Genomic DNA, 20,386 nt, shown 5'->3' with positions numbered 1-20,386 from the left:
AATATAAGAATATTAGAGAAATTCGTGATCTAATAAGATTTACCAACGAACAAAGTGAAACATAAATCTTGATAATACGTTTGAATAAAGCAATTGTTTAAGTTTTATAACTTTTAATCATAACAGTTGATACTGTAAATATGCATTTGCTCCTTTTAAATTTGGTTTTTCCTTGTTTCAATAAAAATTTGTGTTACAGAAATTTTGAATTACAATCAAATATATGCATAAATTAATCAGTCCAAAAGAGACAACTGAAGAAAAAAGGCCTAAAAAAGAAGCACAGTCACAGGAAGAGTCTCTTAAGAATGGAGCATTGGATCTTACTAAATAAAAAATACATTTATTACAGATAAGTAAATTTTAAGTCTTATAAATAAACAAAGAACCCAACATTCTCTGATTATGTGAGATCCAATGCTCCATTCTTAGGAGACTCTTCGTGTGACTGGAACTCTTCATTAGGCCTTTTTTCTTCTGTCATCTCTCTTAGACTGATAAATTCATGTATTTATTTGATTGTTATTCAAGATTTCTGTAACACAATACATATCATATAAGTAAACTGTTTGTTTAAATTATAACGTTAAAGGGCCGTGCTTCCATAAGTTAATGGTAAAAAGCTTAAGGTATTGTAAGTTTGTGAATATGGTTGATTTTATAAGCCACATAAGATAAGTAGAATATTTATACTTTTACATGTCGATTTTTGGCTCAAAGATAAATTGTAAGCTTGCCGCAGATAGCATAGAATACGTCAACTTTTTATTGTCTATCTATAAGATCAGTTGCGGCTAGTTTATAGTTAACAAAGTGTCTCTACTGTAAGTATAGTAATAGTTATTTGGATCAGCGCCATCTAGCGGTTTTTATTTTTTCGCCAAAAGTGGCCTCTAAAATTCTGAAACCGAGCATAAGAGCTTAGAGCCATTTAATCAATTATAAACCAGCCGCAACTCATGATAAAGCTATAAAATGAAAAAATAACGATACATGTGTTTTTGGCGGCAAGTTAACAATCTATCTTATGCTCGAAAATTTATCTTCAAAAGTATAAATACATGGAAGGTCGATTTTTGGTAGAAAATAGATTATTAACTTGCCGCCAAAAACACATGTATCGTTATTTTTTCATTTTATAGCTTTATCATGAGTTGCGGCTGGTTTATAATTGATTAAATGGCTCTAAGCTCTTATGCTCGGTTTCAGAATTTTAGAGGCCACTTTTGGCGAAAAAATGAAAACCGCTAGATGGCGCTGATCAAAATAATTATTACAACTCACAGTAGAGCCGTGTAATTGATTATAAACCAGCCGCAACTAATCTGATAAATAGACAATAATAATTTGACATTTTCTGTGCTATTTGCGTCAAGTTTACAAGCCGTTTTTATTCGAAAATCGACCTCCTTTAAGTACACACACACACACATACATAGAGCCCGCTGACGCTGACCAAATATTATTGTGCGCCATTCGATCGAATTATATCATATATCTTGGCTGAATTTATATAGTAATTCTTAAAGGATTGATATTGATCGATAGATTAGATCATTAGATAGTATAGATACATGTACACATATAATATTGCAACGCTGATGCATCTACGTAAATGTTTTCCGCATGACACATACCGCAACCAGCAGACGGACGGACCAGTGCTCTCGCCTGCGGCAGAAAACCGAAGACGTGGCCGTCACAGTACCGCCACCTGAACTGACGCCCTGCGGCCAGAGTTAATGCGCGCTAAGCGGCAAATTCAAATGTGCTAAAACCAACTAACTAAATACCAAGCTTTTTAACATAATAACTCAGTACCCAAAACCTCTTAAACCAAATAACCCTATAATTCAGATAAATACAACCAAACAATATTTTAAATACACGCTCAACTTATAACTGTATACATAAATCATACTCATCAGATTGCAAAATCTTTAAAATAAAGATCCAAACGATCCAAATGCTAGCATTTTTGAGTTAACAAAAAATAGAATGGAACTTATATCAAGTAACTAAGGACGTTATACAGCTTGTTGTTAATTTCTAAGCCATTTATTAATACCATCAGGGCCAAAAATTAAATTCTTTTCGTTTCTTAACAAGCACTTGTCTCGATAATTATTAATCCGACGGTTTGAAAACTGGAAAGCAAGTATTTGAGGGCATCTGGTGATAGGCGCTCAGTAAAATTTTAAAAAAAGTGGACAGCAAGCGCCCCGGGTCATCTGGTGATAGGCGCTTGGGCTTTTAATTTATATTTAATTAGTTAATAAACTGGCTAGTAAGCGCCCTGAGTCATCTGGTAATAGGCGCTCAGTAAAATTTTAAAAAAAGTGGCCAGCAAGCGCCCCGGGTCATCTGGTGATAGGCGCTTGGGCTTTTAATTTATATTTGATTAGGTAATAAACTTACCATGAAGTGCCTTGGGTCATATAGGGATACGCGTCGTAGTTATATTTTATATTTTTATCAATAAATTAATTAGATATTAAGCTCCCTGGGTTATTTAGTAGTTTTTTCTCATTATATTTATGTGTTGCAAGTCGTTTGGATCTTTATTTTAAAGATTTTGCAATCTGATGAGTATGATTTATGTATACAGTTATAAGTTGAGCGTGTATTTAAAATATTGTTTGGTTGTATTTATCTGAATTATAGGGTTATTTGGTTTAAGAGGTTTTGGGTACTGAGTTATTATGTTAAAAAGCTTGGTATTTAGTTAGTTGGTTTTAGCACATTTGAATTTGCCGCTTAGCGCGCATTAACTCTGGCCGCAGGGCGTCAGTTCAGGTGGCGGTACTGTGACGGTCACGTCTTCGGTTTTCTGCCGCAGGCGAGAGCACTGGGACGGACACGTCGCATAGGAGATTCGTGCGTCACACACGACGCGATTTGGGTTTTCTGTACCTGTAGGTATGCGAGCGCTATTTTTTTCAAATGACGTGACGAAAGTTTGTCAAGCGTAACGCAACATGTTCCAACTTTAATGTTAAGTCATAAAAAAATATAGTTAGTGTTAATAATTAGTTTTATGTACAGTTTGAAACGAAAATTTGGATTAGATTACGTGACGTGTTGCGTTGTTTGAAATACGTCCATTAATTTTTTGCTTCAGGATTCTCTAATTCCCTTTATCCGACTTCATTTTATTTATGTTAATATAACGCTTCGTAAAATTTGTAAACTCGCCAAACTTAATTAAGTATATGATGACTACAGTGATTTACCCTACCAACAACCAAACCTTCATCTCCAAAAAGTGGAGTCTCAAACATACGCAACTTTTATTAGTTATTTTATATTAAATCGTTGAAAAAAAAAAAAAAAAAAAAAATTCGCAAGTTATTTACTTTCATCAGCAACCATCGCGTGTATATTAATGTCATTAAAAAAAATTAAACATAAATTGTGTTATTACGCGTGTATAAATCGTGTACGTATTACATATGCTTGATGCATCAGCCAATCAGGTGAGCTCTTGTCGGCCCTTATCGATTTTGGATAAAAAGAAGCCCTTTCGTCTAGATCGGCTCGACTTGTTATTTGTAGGTACTTTTATACCATATAAGTGATCTTGCGTTTTCTTCGTCCACCTGTTAAGTAAACCATTCCTTGCGTTATTTATTAATGCATTCATAGTATTCATACAAAGACTACGCGGAAACGCAAGCGGCTTTGTTCTCGTGCAGCTGTGTGTTTTTGTTTTCCCCTTCGGTTTACAAGTGTTACGAGACAATCGAGTTGTGCTGACGGTTTGTTTTTGTGAAAAGGAATCGAATAATAAATAAGGAATGGCAGACTCGTCATTTGAAAAGGGAATAACCGAACTCGCCAAGATGAAGGTGAGTGCACACATTTGTTATTGTATTCTATTTAGTTGGTATTTTTACACCTCGAAATGCAGGTGCGTGTGAATGACTTAACCTAAAATTTAAGAGGCGGCGGCGTCTCGACGATCGAATTCACAGTAGAGGTACCAAACTACGTGCATAGAGCATTAGAGCAACCTCGTTCTACTACTTATAGTTGTATTGACGCATTTCCCATCATTTCGGTTCTTATGGTGTATTAATAGACGTTTGTGCGATCATTAAAATAGTCTTGTGTAATTTCCGTTGGTTGTTGCTGGTGTATTGATTTTGTTGAAACATTGATTCTTTGGAGATTTTGTAGTAGATCAAGCACTTTGTTGATAATGAACAAAGGCAATGTACGTTATTTGTTTACCAAGAGGAAAACCTTAATTTTACCTTTTTTTACTTACTCCTTCAGAAATACTTGAGATTGACACTAAATTGATGGACATTTATTTTCATAGGTAGCAGATTTAAAGGCTGAATTGAAGCAGAGAGGTCTGCCTACTACAGGCAACAAAATTGAGTTGGTTGAGCGTTTACAACTGGCTATTCACGGTAAATATCTTGGGTGACTAATAAACTGTTTAACTCCTTACATTATCAAACATAACATTTAACATTAAACATTTTGTTGTAAGATACATCATTATCATTGGATGAAGCTGCAGATGAAATCATTGATGAAGATGCAGTACTTGAGGTAAGTGGAAAGTCCTAACGTACTTGGAATTAAGATGTGTAACCTGTATTCATTATATTTTATACATCATAGGATGAAGAATTAGAGACTGAGGAACTGAACGCTAAACCTGACTCACTTTCTGCGGAAGTTGTAGCTATAAAACGAAAGGCAGCTGATGATGACAATAAGACTCCTGCCAAAAAAATTGTTCTCAATAGAACTAATAAGATTGAAGACGTTAAGGTTGATAATGGTCAAAGCAAAGAGGAAGAAGAAAAGAATGACAAGCCATCCGAGGAGGCTGAAAAAAAAGTTATTAAATTATCAAATTCTAACAATGAGGTAATTTCTTTTTTTACCCCTAGCAAGTAGAGTAGTTTTAATGTACTCATAAGCTCGTAATCCATGAAAGTTAGACAATGTATTGAAAACTACCTTGCCACTGTAGTAGTTTTGTCAATTACTGACAAAAAAATCACGAATTCAGTTTTATAGTTGAATGCTTTAATCCTTTCATCATAAAAATTGAATTAATATTATCATATTATCAGCGATTGGCAATGAGGGCAAAGAAGTTTGGTATGCCATTGACAGAAGCTGCCAAGAGAGAATTACGTGCTGCAAGATTTAATGCTACAAGTAATGGAACTGATAATAATAATGAATCTCTAATTAAAACAATTAAAACTACTACAGTGGTAAACTCATGAAAATTTAACCATTTTTCAATTTATTGCGTTGAGAAGTATAATTAATTGACAAACTTCTAATTTTAGACAAAAGCGAACAATGACGCCAAGGACGAGAAAAAAGACTCTGATAAAAAAGTCATTAAACTGTCTGAGCTATCTAGTGCTGAGGTATAGATTTCAAAATATTTCTAAATAAACTGCGTCATGTTTTGCCTGCAAAAAAAAAAATATTTTCATAACAATTTTACTTTTTCAGAGATTGGAAATGAGAGCCAAGAAATTTGGTGTTCCTCTGTCAGATACTTCAAAGAAGGAAGCTCGTGCTGCACGTTTCAATACAGGTACCAAAAATAGTAACAACACTAGTAAATCTGCAGCTTCAATTAAAAATACTCCAGTGGTAAGAATTTTACTTAAATCACGTACATAAAAAGATGGGTGTTGAAAATATTATTTTTAAATTTTAATTATTCCAGCCAGCAAGTTACGAGTTGCTTAAAAAAAGAGCAGAAAGATTTGGTACGAATGTGTCCAGTCTTTTGGATAAAGCAGAGATGGAAGCTAAAAAAGAGCAACGTAAAGCTAGATTTGGAGATACTAAGCCAATGGAGAAAGAATCCTCTACGAAAGTCAAACTTGTCAAATGATATGCCGTGATATGCTAAATCAGTAATTATAGACTAAAGCATATTTTTTAAGTTGTTCATTTTTTTCCAATAAATTGATGTCAAAATGTGTAAATATTTAACATTTTTTATGTAACTTGACCAAAAAAGGTACATAAATTTAAGTACAAAATATAATTTGTAAAGAAAGCTTTTTTCAATAAAAAAACTCATAAGACGTTTTTATTTCATCAGCAAATAATTCTTGTTCTGTCAGAGCTTCAAAGTACAATAATAAACTTTTATTAAAATCTCAGCTAATCGGCAAACAATAATCCATCGTAATATTTATCAAAAAAAGGTGTAAAAGCAGATTAGAGTACAAATGATAAATTAACAAATTAGACCTCTGAACGTTACAATATTTCCTACAAAATTATATAACAACGCAATTATTTTGTTTTCTTTTTATCCATATTGGAATACAAAAGTGAACAGAAATATCTCTCGAGTTCCAAAACACAACTAAAAATCTCTATGAAGTAGGTATTTGTAAAAATATCGTCAACCTAATAACACATTTTTCATTATTTTTATGCATACAATATACATACATATTTATCACTTTTTGTCATACATTTACGCTCATTTGTGCGAAATCATTTTTAAGACCTTGAAAAATTTGTCAAGCTCTAATTTAATTACTTATTTGCATAGAATTAGAAATCTCAAGTTGTTTTACCGATCAACGTTAAAAATTTTAATGGAACATTTTCAAGTGAAGAACCGCAACTGATTCCATAACGTGAATTTTTCAAGATTTTAAAACAGCACTCGTGTTTTTCCCTTCGAAATTTCTTATTCCCATTACTTTGCAAGTATCGTAAGTAAATTGTACATTTTTGGCTTTGTCAAAATTTTCATTCCTCGTATATATATATGTAACGATCAACGCGATCGTTCGCCCGTATTTACTTCGGGCGATGCATATAATATACAGATATCCCCTTAATAACTTTCCCAATATAGAAAGAGCAAATCGACTATACTTCATACGTAGATTTATATATATATATTCTCAGTAAATTTATTTATATTCTTTTCTTAACTTGTTACTTTTGATTCTCCACGCCACGAACGTGTGTGCTATGCACAATCTTCACAGCTTTCGAAAGGCTCATTGCACCAATTGTTGTGTGTCATTATTATAGTGTGCAACTACCCAATATTTATGTTATATTTACGTACACACGTCAAAAAGTGCAATGTTCTGGATTCTAGCTCAATCTTCACTTAACAATTAATTATGCATACCTACAGCTTTATTCCATCTATAAATTTTCTAGGATAGATGTACTTTTTTCTTTGATTTAAAACTTCAATAGTATACACTATGCGACCACATGCAGGATCAACCCTTGGTAGAATATTTTACTGAAAACTGATTTAGTTTTTTATTTTACGCACTAATAGGTATCTGACTTTCCATATATCATAGGAAATTGTTGAAAAATTAATGTTTATTTCATACACGTGTGGTTCAATATAGATTAAAATTCTTGGATAAAAGGTGAAAGATTTGAAAAAAGCTTCTAATCAAAGTAGTCACTCGAGTAAAAATGATTTGGGTAAGATTTATTTTTATGTATCATCGATTGCATTTAATTCATGCACAATTACAATGTTAATCATCAAGTGAGAATAATAATCAAGTTTTTTTTTCATATCTTATTGAACAATTTTGGCGTAAGCCCGAGAGAAGATACAAAACTCGTGTTAAAAATGTTTTTTTTTTTTTTGTTCCTCAACGTTCTCAATGGAATTTTCTAACTAGGGAAGACTATCGTTTAATTTTGCGACGATATCGAAGCTTGAAACGTTCGCTCTTTATAAATCAAATCAATAGCTCGAGACTCTCCACGTCGCTCACATTTACACGTATTTATACATATGCTTAAACAAAAAAAGGCATCTTTTATTCAAGATTTTGTGTCTTTTTTTCTAGTCACAATCAAGTACCTGAAATCTCGTTTCGGGACGCAAAAAAATTGCGCGTAAACTTAAAAAAATAAAAAAAAATAAAAAAAAGGTAAATCAGGGAACATGCGTACATGTATACATATATCACGTGTTTATCGATCCATCCCATTTAGGCTCATCGAGTGTGTAAGTTAGAACCATTTATCCAATTGTGGCATTAAATCACTTTACTTATTAATTTTTTTCAACCATCAATATGCCTATAATTTACACAGATTAGGTTCCTCATCGAAAATAGGCCCAACAAACAAAAGCGCACCAGCTCCGAGCTACGTATTCCTACAGATATAATCATAGATAAACAAAGTACAGCATGGGATCATCGACGACACGTACTCGCGCGCATACAAAGACATCCAGTATCCATATCAATGTTCATAATCTCCGTTATCCTGCCGAGCGAGATTCAAAATTTGACTCTCCTGTTTTTTTTTTTTTTTTTTTGTTTTTTTTTCTTCCTTACTTCGGCCTAAGACCACTGCCGGACGCCAATAGGGTGAAACTCGCCGTGGAAACGGTCGCCGGGTTGGGCGTCACGGCCGGCGTCTCGCTTATACCCTCGCTCTTGTACCGGATGTTCGTGTACTCCCTGCCGAGTTGCAGCGACTTCTGTGGAACAACCGATCGGGGGGAAAAAAACGTATACTTTGCAACAAAAACCCTCTTGTATGGAGAAATAATACGCTTTTATAAACGCAAGTTTACCTGTTCGGCTTGCATTCTTTGGGACACGGTCTCGATGTAATGCAGCACGGCCAGGTACACGAATTTGTACTGCGCCTCCGTCTGTACCATCCCCGATCGCTGCGAGCGCACCCTCTGGATGGTCCTTTGAATGTCGATTTCGCAATCCAATCCTGGAGAGGAAAAATATACAATCATCCACTTATGGGCCCAATCGATCTTGAATCTGATTATTTAAGGCCAAACTGACACCCAAGAGCGTATTATTATCTTTTGGAATCGTTGAATCGGTAGTTGGATTCGATTCCCATTCGTGTACGGACGCAATAATTACGTGGTATACTGACCGTGTCTCTTGATCTGGTCGAGGATCATGTCGATGACGATGAACGTGCCGGTCCTACCGATCCCTGCGCTGCAGTGCACGAGGATCGGCCCAACCGATCCCTGCGCGGGTAATCCGTTTCCAGTGATCGATTCTTGTCTCGCGTTGACGTCGTGCAAAAAGTTCAAAACACAGCCTGGATCCGACGGCACTCCGTGATCCGGCCACGCCTATACGGGGACACGTAACATCACGCGGTTGCTCGTATATTTTTGTCGTAACGAAATCAAACCCAACCAATGACACATGGGTATAAAAGTTACCTGAAAGTGGTAATGGTAGATCCGCCGTGGCTCCATGAACGCCGGCCTCGTGCCCTGGAGCAAAAACTCCCTGAGCGTGTAGTCGGCCGTCGACGTGCGGCTCAACGCCCTGACTTTCCACTCGTTGCCGTACTCGCTGACTTCTCCCTCCTCGGGCCAGTACCGGGCGCACTTGTTCTGCAAGTACCAAACATCTGTATTGTTGTACAAGACGTAAGAAGAAAAAAGAATTATCGTAACCCCTTACTTTTCCCCGTTCCATTTCCTTGGTGGTCATAACGATGACCCGCGTGTTCTCCTGGTAGACCATGTGCCAGAAATCGGCAATAGTGTTCGGCAGGCAGCCCTGCGTCGCTATGTAGCACTTGTTAAACAGTCCACTGTCAGCGCTGCTCACAGTCGATCCCGAATCCTCCTCGTTCTGTGCGTTTTCATTGGGTTTTAGTATGCATATAACAATGACGAAAAAATAAAGAGGGTAAAAGTGCTCACTTTGATGTAGTTGGCGTTTATGTAATCGGAGCCGGGCAAGTTCGGATCGACATCTTTCAACTTGACGCGCGTGTGGTCGACTGGCGGGGAGAAGCAAAAAAGGAGTGAGCAAACGACAAAAAAATGTATAGGAAAAAAAAAAAAGAAAAAAAAAAAAAAAAAAAGAAAATCGGTGAGAGACTCACAGGGCAGGATGTTCTTGTATCGGTTCTTGGCGCGATTCTCGGGCCTGAGGCCCTCCTTGCGCGAGAACAGGTGCCGGCACTCGAGTTGCTGCAACGACTCGAACTCCTCCCAGAAGCCGGCCTTGCCTTTGTTGCCCCGACCAGAGTCCTCGTCGTCGGCGAGGCTGCTGGCGCCGTTGCTGCGACTCAACCAGCCGTTCGAGCAACCGTTTTCCTTGTGCAGTTGGCGGACCCGGCTCTCGATGCCGCTCGCGCTTATTCGCGTCGCGTTGAAGGGCTGCCTGCGAATTTTTTTAAGTTTACAGTGCAACGGGAATAATAAACGGGGGAAGGCTGGTGGATGTTTTTGTTGTCGTTACCGTAGATGCACGACGCTACCGCTCGTCTCGACCATCGGGTTTTTCTTGTAGTGCTCGATCAGGTCGCTCAGACTGTCGAATTTGTTGCCCCCTCCGACGTCGTATCGGTTGTCCTGTAAAAATATGGATGAATCAAAATAAATCCTTATCTTTTTCCCTTTTCGTTCATACAGGAGATATGATGTATGGGTACGGTACCTGAGATCTGATCATTACGTGGGTGACCCGATCGTCCGTGCGTACCGAGAGGACAAAGTCGCCGGGTTTGCTTTGGGACTCGCGTACGAGAAACGAGCCGTTCTTTCCTCGCTCGACCATCAGTCTTTCTGCCTCTTTGGCCGACAAGTGGCCGTGAAACCACCTGTGGATCGTATGCACAACATGTTGATGAATATTTTTTTTTATTTTATTTTTTTTTTTTTTTCCTTCCTCTTTTCAATAAATTTAATATGGCTCTTAAAAATGACACTCGAAGCTTTTCTCTTCAAAATAACGTGGTTCGTTATACGTTTTTACCATTTTTCCTACAATCTTCTTTTCTGTTGAACGTTGTGTGCTATAAGGATACATCCTTAAGCTTACTAGTGAAAAAAAAAATTTTTTTAAATAATCGAGAAAGCACATTGTTTTACTATACAATACAATTTTTGGTGTACGCGTAGTCGTAAATGTGCAAAAACAAATACTTTATTTGATATGTAAAAAAATTTAATTTTCTCGACCGATAAAAAACGTTTTTGCTGAAAATCGTTTGATAACTCGAACGGTATTGTTAAGTACTTTTACCTCGAAGACGAGAACAATGCCCAGTGCCAATTTTCTCAAGAATACCACTCAAGAAGGCTCGAATCTCGAGGGTACCGTTCACACTCGACGCGATGTCGCGATACTCCAAAATATATATTAAACGTCTCACACAATACATCAAGAATCAGAAACAACAACAACAACAACAAGCACTACATCCCATTGTGCTCAATAAAAATAAAAAAAATATACACACGAACCTCTCAGTCGTAGGATCGGCGCAGTTGAGCGGATACTTGAGTTCAATCGAGTCGCCGTTTTTTTCGCGCAACTGTCCACCGTTTTCCATGTAATATTGCACGAGTTCTGACAAAGTGGCAAACTTCTCGCCTCCATAAAGATCGTAAAAATCACCCGAGTTCTGTATCTTGATGTGCGTCACTTCGCCATTGCGTCTGTTTTTGGAAAACACAAGCATAAATGTATTCACAACGAAACTACAACACCACACGGATGGTATACTGACCTGACCGATAGCGTAAAGTCCCCGGGGTTTGACGTACTAGGCCTCGCTAGGAACGAACTGTCGTAGCCCCGTTCCATTAGGAGCCGTTCTGCTTCCAAGCCCGTGATGTTCGGATGAAACCATCTGCGTGAAAACAAATATTGCGAGTAGGTCAGGGTTGTTGGATGAAAAAAAAAAGGCACGAAGCCCTTTTTATTATGCGTATAATTGGAAAAATTTATCTCTTTCTCTCTCTTGACTTTATCACATGTATGTACAAACGCGCGCTTTTCTGTGCTGTACAAGACAAAAAAGTACATTTTCGGTGGACAAAGATGTATTCAATCGCCTAAAACTCGATGTGGGAAATGGCAGCTGCAAAATCAACAATCACTGGCCGTCAGAGGGTCACGAAAGAAGAAGCGAAGTGTTACTCGAAGAACAAGTTACACGTTATTTTTATTATTCAAGTAAATAATAATAAACAATTAATTCGAATAGAAATTTTCACAAATAGTTACTGCTTGGACATGATTGCTCCATATTTTCTTATTTCGGATTGACGTACATTAAAGACATTAATACCCAAGTTAATCTGAAAGAATCAGCATTATGATGTATCTCGTAACTATATTTATTTGTTACTATGATAAAAAGGGTAACAGCCGTGCCTTGTGTATTAAAGTTTCGTTGGACTGTAAGTCATATCGAATGAACACACATTTTTCACGCCTTTTTGATGAGTTGCTAGGAGTACTAGTATGTTGAAAACATATACATTAAACATTTTTAATGTACCATCAATGAGTCTATCAATTTATTAATGAAATAATAACTAAAATAATTTTGAGGACGAGAAAAATACGAAAAAAAAGAAAAATTCAAAGCAATCTTGTTTAAACTGGGCATTTTGAGAACGATTGGTCGTGATTAGAAAAGGACAGTACTATGAAATGAACTACATAAAAGAGGATTAAGTCTAACTCGTAAATATCCTGAAAAATAAAGGCTGTTGGCTATTAAAAAAATAATAATTGTAATAAATAACCATTTTAGTAGTAAAGTACTCATCTCAACAATGAAAAAATTGCGTTGAACCGCACTTGAAAAAAAAAAATAAAAAAATAAAACAAAAATCGATTGGCTTTCGCTGCATACGCATTGCTGTCACCAATTTTTTGTTTTTCACTTGTAGATCCATCCAGGAGTTCAACACTAAATTAAAATGTCTAGTAAAATACACTTTTCCAAGCTTTTTACGATAAATTTTTATCAAGTTTAGAGTGACGAAAATACTTTCAGGTTTTCTGTCCAGTTTGAAGGAAAATATTTAAAACTGAAATTGATTACAAATTCGTGTATATTTTACTTGACAACAACTGTGGAATTGGAAAAAAATTCCCTTGTACTTTTTTTTTATTCCTAAATTTGAAAAAAGGTTTAAAAAATTTTATCTAGATTCGTTACACTTGAAAGACTTTGAAAGGCTCGAAAAAAGTGTATCACAAAATTCGATTTACGTATTGGAAATTTTGTTATCGTTTCTAGCTTCAGTGTAAAAGGGAATCATATTGGTTTTGTGAGTTTTTATTATCATGAAAAAAAAAAAAAAGTTATTTTTGTAAACATCAACTTACACATATAAAAAAAAACTCGAGCAAAACGTTTTTATTATTCAATTAAACGAGGTCGTAATCTCGGAATCGCGAGAAAATTTCAGCCAAGTACATTCGTTTGTCTTTTAAAGAAATGTACCAAAAATACATAAAAAAAAAAAAAATATATATAAATTTCATCTTCATTTAATTTTTAGGTACATCAAACACGTTCGATCATGTACTTTGTAAACATTTAAGAGCAGGAATTTTTTCTAAGCCGCCCCAGTTACAACCCTTTGAACCTATTTGTTATTTCTGCATAAATTAAGAAAACTCTGTGATGATCCGAGTCTTGCTCCGATAAATACACCAAACACTCCAAGCGACGATCGTACTCCAAAAGTGGAATAAAAGCCCTCGAATCCATCACTTCTGGACCCCGAAAACACCCCCCCCCCCTCCCGCCCTTAAAAAATCCCTCGTGCCAGCACTGCATTTATTTTTATTTTTTCACTCCAATACTTGCGCTCGCTACTACACACGAAAGCCACGAATAAATTATCCTCACCGACCGTCTCTTAAACTGTTTTTTCGTTTCGCAATCGCCTCCAAGGAAACTCCTATTATCCTCCACTCACGCGGGATCGAAGGAACAAACAAAAAAAAAACTACGTCGCGTCATCTCGAAAGCACATAAATATGAAGACAAAAGTCACAAAAACAAAGATACCTCCTCCCTACGGGCGCATTCATGAGTCCTTTTTTCGTACATTTACTCTGTGAAAAGGACGCGTTCGACAGTAATATAGTAATATTCGTCAGATGGATGACAGAAACTCCTACCACTGACACGTATATAATTATACGCACATGGAAATTTAGCAATCGGTAAATTATAAAGCACCAGAAGAAGAAGAAGAAGAAGAAGAAGAAGAAGAGAGTCCTTTGGGGATTAGCGCGCACGCGCGTGCGTACGTACAGTACATTCGCGACATTGAGCGATCGCGTATAATGATGTGTAGGCATCCTCTCGCGTCTGGCTCGTTCAATTGTTGTTACGGCCACGCGTGCCGCACCCACGGCAAAAAAAAGGAGCCCCGAGGCGACCTATTTTCCTTTTTTTATCTTTATCTTTCAATTTTTAGATCAGTCACTCGCGGAGGATGTAGTCTCGCCGTTGGACGACAGGGAGTTGTACGCTTCTCTCGAGAAAAACGTCCCCCTCCGACTTCTCTTTGCCCCTCTTTTTTTTCTCACCCACGCATATATGTACATACACAAAAGTTCGTCGTCGCACGTATTCATATTTTGAATTTCATGTCACCCACGTCTTTTTTTTCTGCACTTGTGGCACGGATCATCAGTAGGATCAGAAGAGAACGGGGGAGAAAAAAAAAATGGAGCAGCGGCTCTGTGTGGTTCCGATTACCTCATCCTACGTACGTGTACGCATAATGTACATGAAGGTCAAGAACGACGGGTCCCTATATGTGCACACGCGCGCGTTGAAAAAAGCGAGAGAGAGAGAAAAGTCGCAGTCGCTAAAAATAAAATCTGGACAAACATCGGTGTAGGTGTAGCTCGCGCGTTCAGTTAGCAGCTGCAAAGAAAACAAAAATAAAAAATAAAAAGCAAGCGCACCGAAAAAAAAAAAAAAAAAAAAAAAAGGAGGGAGGCGCTGCACTTTATACGACGTCCCCCTCGCTGATCGATTGATATCTCCGTAGCGACCGCGCTGCGTTTTTTGTAACGTATTGTACCTATTATACGCGCGTGCACCAATGCAGCCCCAGCAAAAACAACAATTAACCCCCGTAATTTGAATTACCTCGTCTGATCCGCTTCGCGGACGCGCCGATCGATGATGTTGCACCCACACGAGCGAGCGTATAATATTACTGGCAACCTCCGTCGGTTGCCTCAATGGGTGCATGGAGAAGGGCGCATCCACCACCGCCCCGACCTATGATGGGCTGCGACACCATACACGCGCACATGGCACAAATGCTTCAAAGTTTCAAACGCCCTTACTTGAGTTATAGGGTTTCTTTTTTTTTTTTTTCTTCTTCTATCCGCAGTTTGGCACAAATAGTCACACTGTGCCCATCTTTGGGGGTTGCGGATAGTGATTTTGCGTGTATATATATATATATATATGTATACGTGCACGCGTTGAGTGAGCAGCGCAAAAGCAGTACGCGCGGGGGACGCTAATGTGGTACTGTGGGCTGCTGCGAAGAGCAAAACCGAAGGAGGTGGCGCGAGAGCTGCAGAGAAAAGTAGGAGGTGGCGATGCTGGAGGTGGAGGTGATGCGTGACGTGCGCCAAGTGTGTACCTTGGATACGTGTGTTGGGGTTTTTTTTTTTTTTTTCATACAGTTGCGACTCTGCGAATGATTTTTTTTTTTTTTTTTTTTCATTATGATTGTCCAAGTGAGGAGATGGAGAGCGTTACGTGTATCGCGGAAGGAAAGAGTGGATGATGGGCTGCTCGCGAGTATCCATACATATACACACGTGCGCTGCGTCGTTACGTATTTACGTAAATATTATAAGGTTGTCTCGCGCAAGTGTTACTGTCGTATAGCTCCTTTTATTTTATTTTCTCGGTGACAACGAGTTTTTGGATATCTTTTTGCTGTAAAATATTTGCACGTGGAGTGAGTCAGGCTGTAAAATAAAAAAAAAAAACAATGCGACACCCTCCGTGTAAAATATAGGTATTTCGGGAAAAAATTGAGTCACTTCGTTGTTGTGTTCTCCGTCCTTCTCGTGAAACGACGATTACCTGATATCTGCTATCTGTTGCGTGGGACTTTTGGAATATAAAAATAATAATTAAATAACAACAATAAGAGACTACGTGCGTAACATTTCAGCCGCGTTGCAAGAAGGCCGATGGGTTTTACGCACGATGGAATGAAAATTAATTTCCAGATGACGCTTATGTTTTCATGTAATGCAAGTATCATCCAAGGAAAATTGGCTACGGGCCTTGAGGGGCTGTCTGAGTCACTATTTTTTTTTTTTTTTTTTTTTTTTGCGCGTCGTTTGTTCTTCTATGTGATTTTTTTTCCACAGTTTTACGATTTTGACGATGATAAAACAATTGTTGTATTTCTGCTGCTTTGTGTGCATTGAAATGAATATATGTCGTTCAACGAAATCGAACATAATAACGTGTCACAGAGGCAGGCCATGAAATCTATCATAATTTTAGCGTATCTTCGATTAACTAAAAAAATAAAAAAAAGTCATTTTTACAATAAGATTTTTCTCAATTGCTCGAAAAAAGAGTTTTCGTTGGTATCTAAGAAAAAAAACCACAGCAGGATAACAATAAATGAAAACTAAATCATCTAAATGTTCAGAATTAGGCATGGATACACTTTTTTAGAAACAGTATTTTTTTCCTAAAAGAGCAATGCAATATTTAGATTATATCAAGTTCTACTTATTACGTAGTAATTAAGAAAAAATATTTCTAGAAGAAACAATGCAATACCATTTTGAAAAAAAAGGATTAAAGTACATCAAAAGTCATGTATAAAATTAAATTACACTTAAATGCAAGAGAAATAATTTTTTTCCTAAAAATTGTATTGTTAGTAGAAACTAATAAAAAATCTATGAAGCAAAAACACTGTAATATTCATGTATGAGAATCCATAAAACAATTGTTCTATTTGTGGTTTCCCCAATTTTTACTAAACATCCCTGTAAATTAGACATTTTACAACCTTGTTTCATAACAGGGACTTTGGTGATTTTGAGGGACGGTTTCTTGCCGATTACGCAAATGACAATTAAAAGCCAAGACAGAGAAGGAGGGGAAGCGATGGGAAAGCAAGACACAATAATCACCGATGCGCGCAAAATAGAGAAAGTATATACACGTATACGCATACCTAATAAGTAGAAAGAGTGCGTGTTGCAGTCAGACGCGCGAGCGCACGCACCGGAGACACGAGTCGACTCTCGCTTTTACTTTTCACCTTCGAGATGGAAAATTCACGCGCTACAACGGCAAAAAGCGCAAGTATGTTATGCAGGGAGGAAAATAATAAATAATCATATTTGGTTGTTAAACACGAGGGAAAAACAATAAATCCCCTACCGTCGGCGTTGGCCGAGCTCCGTGAATTACCACAGCTCGCCCCGAGAAAGCGAATTGTGCGTTTATACTTATCTGTTTTAAACTTCGTTACGAGGGAGATAATACTTGAATATAATACACGAGCCTAGTGGAAATCAGCACCCGTGGACTATTGTATTCGTTTTTTGGTGACACGTTGGTTTTGGCCAATTACGGAAATCGTCCTTCGTCTTGATAACTTTGCTTGTCGCGCGAGCATATTTTTATCATCTAGATGCTTTGGCACTCGAAATTTACAAAACGAGCATGCGTGCGCGTGTATATAGCTAACGAGGGAGCAGGTAATTGTGTTAATGCATTGTTCGGAGCGTCGGTGAATTTTGAGAATGCGTGTCGCTCCGTATTTTACCCGGAATTCGTTTAATTTTTTTTTTTTTTTTTTTTTTTTCGTTAGCTGTGAACGTCCGCAAAGTATATAGGTGTAGAATTTCCGAGGTGTTAATAAAAAATAACAATTTGCATTTTCAGCCGCTCTAATTGCCATTTTAATTGCATTGGACGATTGTTTCAATTATCATGTTTAAATGCATCTGGTTTTCCAAGATTGTGGAATTTTCCTCAAATACTTTAATAAAGTAAGAAGATACGAAAATATGAATAATTTTGATGAGCATACAATATTATTAATTATACTCGCCGCCTATGGAAAGATGCACTTAACAAAAAAAAAAGTATCGACATAAATCTGAATAACATCGTAGGAGTGATAATTAAAATCTATGAAATAAAAATGGTAAAAAGAGGGAAGCACAATGTAATTAACGAGAGGACGTGACATGATGAGTAAGCCAATGATAATTGACGCTTATTTTCATTATAAAACCCAGATAACAATACTACATTAGTCTTATCGACTTGGCATTTTTCATTTTTTTTATTTCTGTAAAAGTGACGGTTGAAACAAATGTTGGAAACTCGAATCTGATAAAAATAGTGTAACGTTGTAGAGATTGTTATCAATGAAATTCAAAAAAAATGTATCCATTGTTATTTCTATCATACAAAAATAAAGCATACGCAATTAAAAAAAAAAAAAAAAAAAAAAAAAAAAATTCCAATGAAAAAAAAAATTTTTACTAGCTGATCGTAATATTCAACAGCTCGTGTTTAAATTTTTCACTCCACCTTTTAAGGCTCATGTCTTTTCATAACAATGTGACTTGACTTTTAATACACGGTATCCCAATATATAAAAACAATCAACGATGACGGGATGATTTTTTTGTGCAACCGTACATTGTATTATTTCACGGCTACTTTATTAAATATACATTTTTTTTTTCTTACAAAGGCCCAATAAATCAAACCGATCAAACTTGACGATCGCATTGAGGAAATATCCCTGCACCAAGAGACACACCCGAATCAGCTCGACCCATTGTACTCGACACCTTTTAAATTTCGAGGTCATTTTGACAAATTAAAATTCAACCCACGAACCACAGCAACAAACGCCCTGTGTATAGGCTCGAAAATTGTTTTCCCCCGCACTGGCGCGTTTCGCTCGACTTGGGCCTGCTACTCCTTTCAAAATAGTTCAAAAATCCTTATGCACCCAGAAAATTACCTACATACAATCACGCGTACGAGAGTGAGAGAGAGAGTGAGAGATAATGCACAAAAAAAAACAGATAGACAGAGGAAGAGAAGCAAAGAGGACACTCACCTGCGAGATCCCATGTCGCGTGGCTGCTGATGCTTCTCCTCGTACGAAATACCGATACTATATAAGCATACACTTATTGTGCGTGTGTGTGTTTCTATGCAATAATTATCTATACGTTGTATATGTGTATGCAGTGCTCCGTTTTTAGAAGTAGCCGAGAGAGTAGATTAGATACTAGGCATACCTAATGTGACTGTTGCACTGTGCGCAGAAAGTCTCTTCCACACACTCGTATATATATAGGAATGTAAGTTGCACTTTCGAAAAAAACAAAAAAAAAACCAAAAAAAAAAAACAGTCCAATCTCCCGAGTAACAACCAAGTGCTATATGAACGAGGTCCTGTTCCTCCTTCAATCCTTTTTAGCAGAGGACCATTTCACTCAAAGTTGTTGTCGTTTTTTTTTCTTATTTCCCCCACAAAGGCCTAGGTATCACAGACAGCACTCCGAAACGAATGAAAATCCACAACGGTCCTTTTCTTACTATTACCGATCTCGTTTCCCGGGCACGTGTTCCGATCTCTCTACCCCTCCTGGAGAGTGGAAAAGAAAAAATTGTCCGGACGCAGTGGACACCGTCCAAGAGTCCGAACGGCAGGTTATCCGAGCGCGGCCAGCCCAGCAACTCAACGAGGGCGACGTGAACGTTACCTCGTAGGGGTCTCGGTTTGCTGGGCCTCTCGCGACGCGCCTCGGGTGTACACGCGAGCAAGTGTCAAGCGAAAAGCCGCCACGGCTCAAAAGTACGAGCGGACATTTTCGACCGCACAACAACAATAACCTCGGAGCTGATGCTCGGGTCGGGCTGTCGGGCACGAGTATACGCACCCATACACTCTCCTCTCTCTTTGTCGTGTCGAAGATAAATGCGGAGGAGTGCAGGGGGAAGGGGATTTAGTTGTCGACTCGAGTTTCGAGTCGTGACGGGGTAGTGACGGGCATTTTCGAGACTCGGGCATTTGACATTGCGGGGTATCGTGGCGTCATTGACGGCGTTCTTACGGTGCGTTTGGACGTGAATTAAAAGAATAAGGGAGCCGATCTCTGGCCAGGCCGCCGTGCGGCGAGTAGGAGATTTTGCAGAGTCAGGGGAGTCGAGCTGCAGTACCGGCTGGGGAACTTTGGAATTATTATATGTATTATACGCGCTGCGGGGGTTCTTACCGATCATCCCCTTTGAATTTCGAAGGGTATACGGAATATGAAAGAGAAACCGATTGGAGAAACATGTGTTTCGCATTGATCAATGTATCGGACGAACACACGCCTTTCTAACATTTGCAATGATCGTAAGTACCTCGGGTTTTGAAAGAACAGGTTTTTTTTTGGCAGGGCACGTATTTTTTGCTGAAAATCGAAACAACTGTAGTTGTGCTCTTTCGGTGATCGGTGATCGGTGTGATGCATGCGTTCCGCAGATATGGGACAGGCGCTTGTTGCTTGCCATTGGTCGGACGGTGAAC

The 20,386-nt window shown here is 37.8% G+C and overlaps 2 protein-coding genes across 4 annotated transcripts; one reads left to right on the top strand and one right to left on the bottom strand.

Annotated features, from left to right (window-relative positions):
- The first annotated feature begins 3,453 nt into the window (after window positions 1–3,453).
- On the top strand, window positions 3,454–6,202 carry LOC106639000 (SAP domain-containing ribonucleoprotein). 3 transcript variants are annotated; one of them, XM_089598685.1, is made up of 8 exons: window positions 3,454–3,848; window positions 4,325–4,418; window positions 4,502–4,563; window positions 4,636–4,887; window positions 5,097–5,243; window positions 5,322–5,405; window positions 5,494–5,637; window positions 5,714–6,197. In XM_089598685.1, the coding sequence occupies exons 1-8, from the start codon at window positions 3,798–3,800 to the stop codon at window positions 5,882–5,884; spliced, it is 1,005 nt and encodes a 334-aa protein (XP_089454811.1). In that variant the 5' UTR covers window positions 3,454–3,797; the 3' UTR covers window positions 5,885–6,197. The 3 variants fall into 3 exon arrangements, with proteins under 3 accessions (XP_089454811.1, XP_089454813.1, XP_089454812.1); XM_089598686.1 differs by lacking the exon at window positions 3,454–3,848 and adding an exon at window positions 3,950–4,216 and having other exon boundaries at window positions 5,714–6,202; XM_089598687.1 differs by lacking the exons at window positions 5,097–5,243; window positions 5,322–5,405 and having other exon boundaries at window positions 3,461–3,848; window positions 5,714–6,192.
- Window positions 6,055–19,735, bottom strand: LOC106639001 (tyrosine-protein phosphatase non-receptor type 11). The gene is made up of 12 exons (XM_014352428.2): window positions 18,923–19,735; window positions 11,524–11,646; window positions 11,258–11,452; window positions 10,449–10,611; window positions 10,251–10,363; window positions 9,892–10,172; window positions 9,707–9,786; window positions 9,462–9,635; window positions 9,215–9,391; window positions 8,914–9,121; window positions 8,588–8,739; window positions 6,055–8,491 (listed from the first exon to the last, which is right to left on the bottom strand). The coding sequence occupies exons 1-12, from the start codon at window positions 18,934–18,936 to the stop codon at window positions 8,342–8,344; spliced, it is 1,830 nt and encodes a 609-aa protein (XP_014207914.1). The 5' UTR covers window positions 18,937–19,735; the 3' UTR covers window positions 6,055–8,341.
- Window positions 19,736–20,386: the final 651 nt, after the last annotated feature.

The sequence above is a fragment of the Copidosoma floridanum genome, unplaced genomic scaffold (assembly GCF_036245765.1).
Source record: "Copidosoma floridanum isolate Cflo_tuat_1 unplaced genomic scaffold, Cflo_Japanese_pri ptg000006l, whole genome shotgun sequence".
NCBI classification, from domain to species: domain Eukaryota; kingdom Metazoa; phylum Arthropoda; class Insecta; order Hymenoptera; family Encyrtidae; genus Copidosoma; species Copidosoma floridanum.
The sequence above is the reverse complement of the archived record's forward strand: the minus strand, read 5'-3'. Positions and strand labels throughout refer to the sequence as shown.

Bases quoted from the DNA above. Each gene is read 5' to 3' on its own strand.
- LOC106639001 (XM_014352428.2), bottom strand. The intron at 10,612-11,257 runs GTTCGTGTGTAT...TACGATCCACAG, and splicing joins GCCGATCCTACGACTGAGAG to GTGGTTTCACGGCCACTTGT. The intron at 8,740-8,913 runs GTCAGTATACCA...TTTCCTCTCCAG, and splicing joins CGACCAGATCAAGAGACACG to GATTGGATTGCGAAATCGAC.
- LOC106639000 (XM_089598685.1), top strand. From the start codon at position 3,798: ATGGCAGACTCGTCATTTGAAAAGGGAATAACCGAACTCGCCAAGATG. The intron at 3,849-4,324 runs GTGAGTGCACAC...TTATTTTCATAG, and splicing joins CCGAACTCGCCAAGATGAAG to GTAGCAGATTTAAAGGCTGA. The intron at 5,406-5,493 runs GTATAGATTTCA...TTACTTTTTCAG, and splicing joins CTGAGCTATCTAGTGCTGAG to AGATTGGAAATGAGAGCCAA.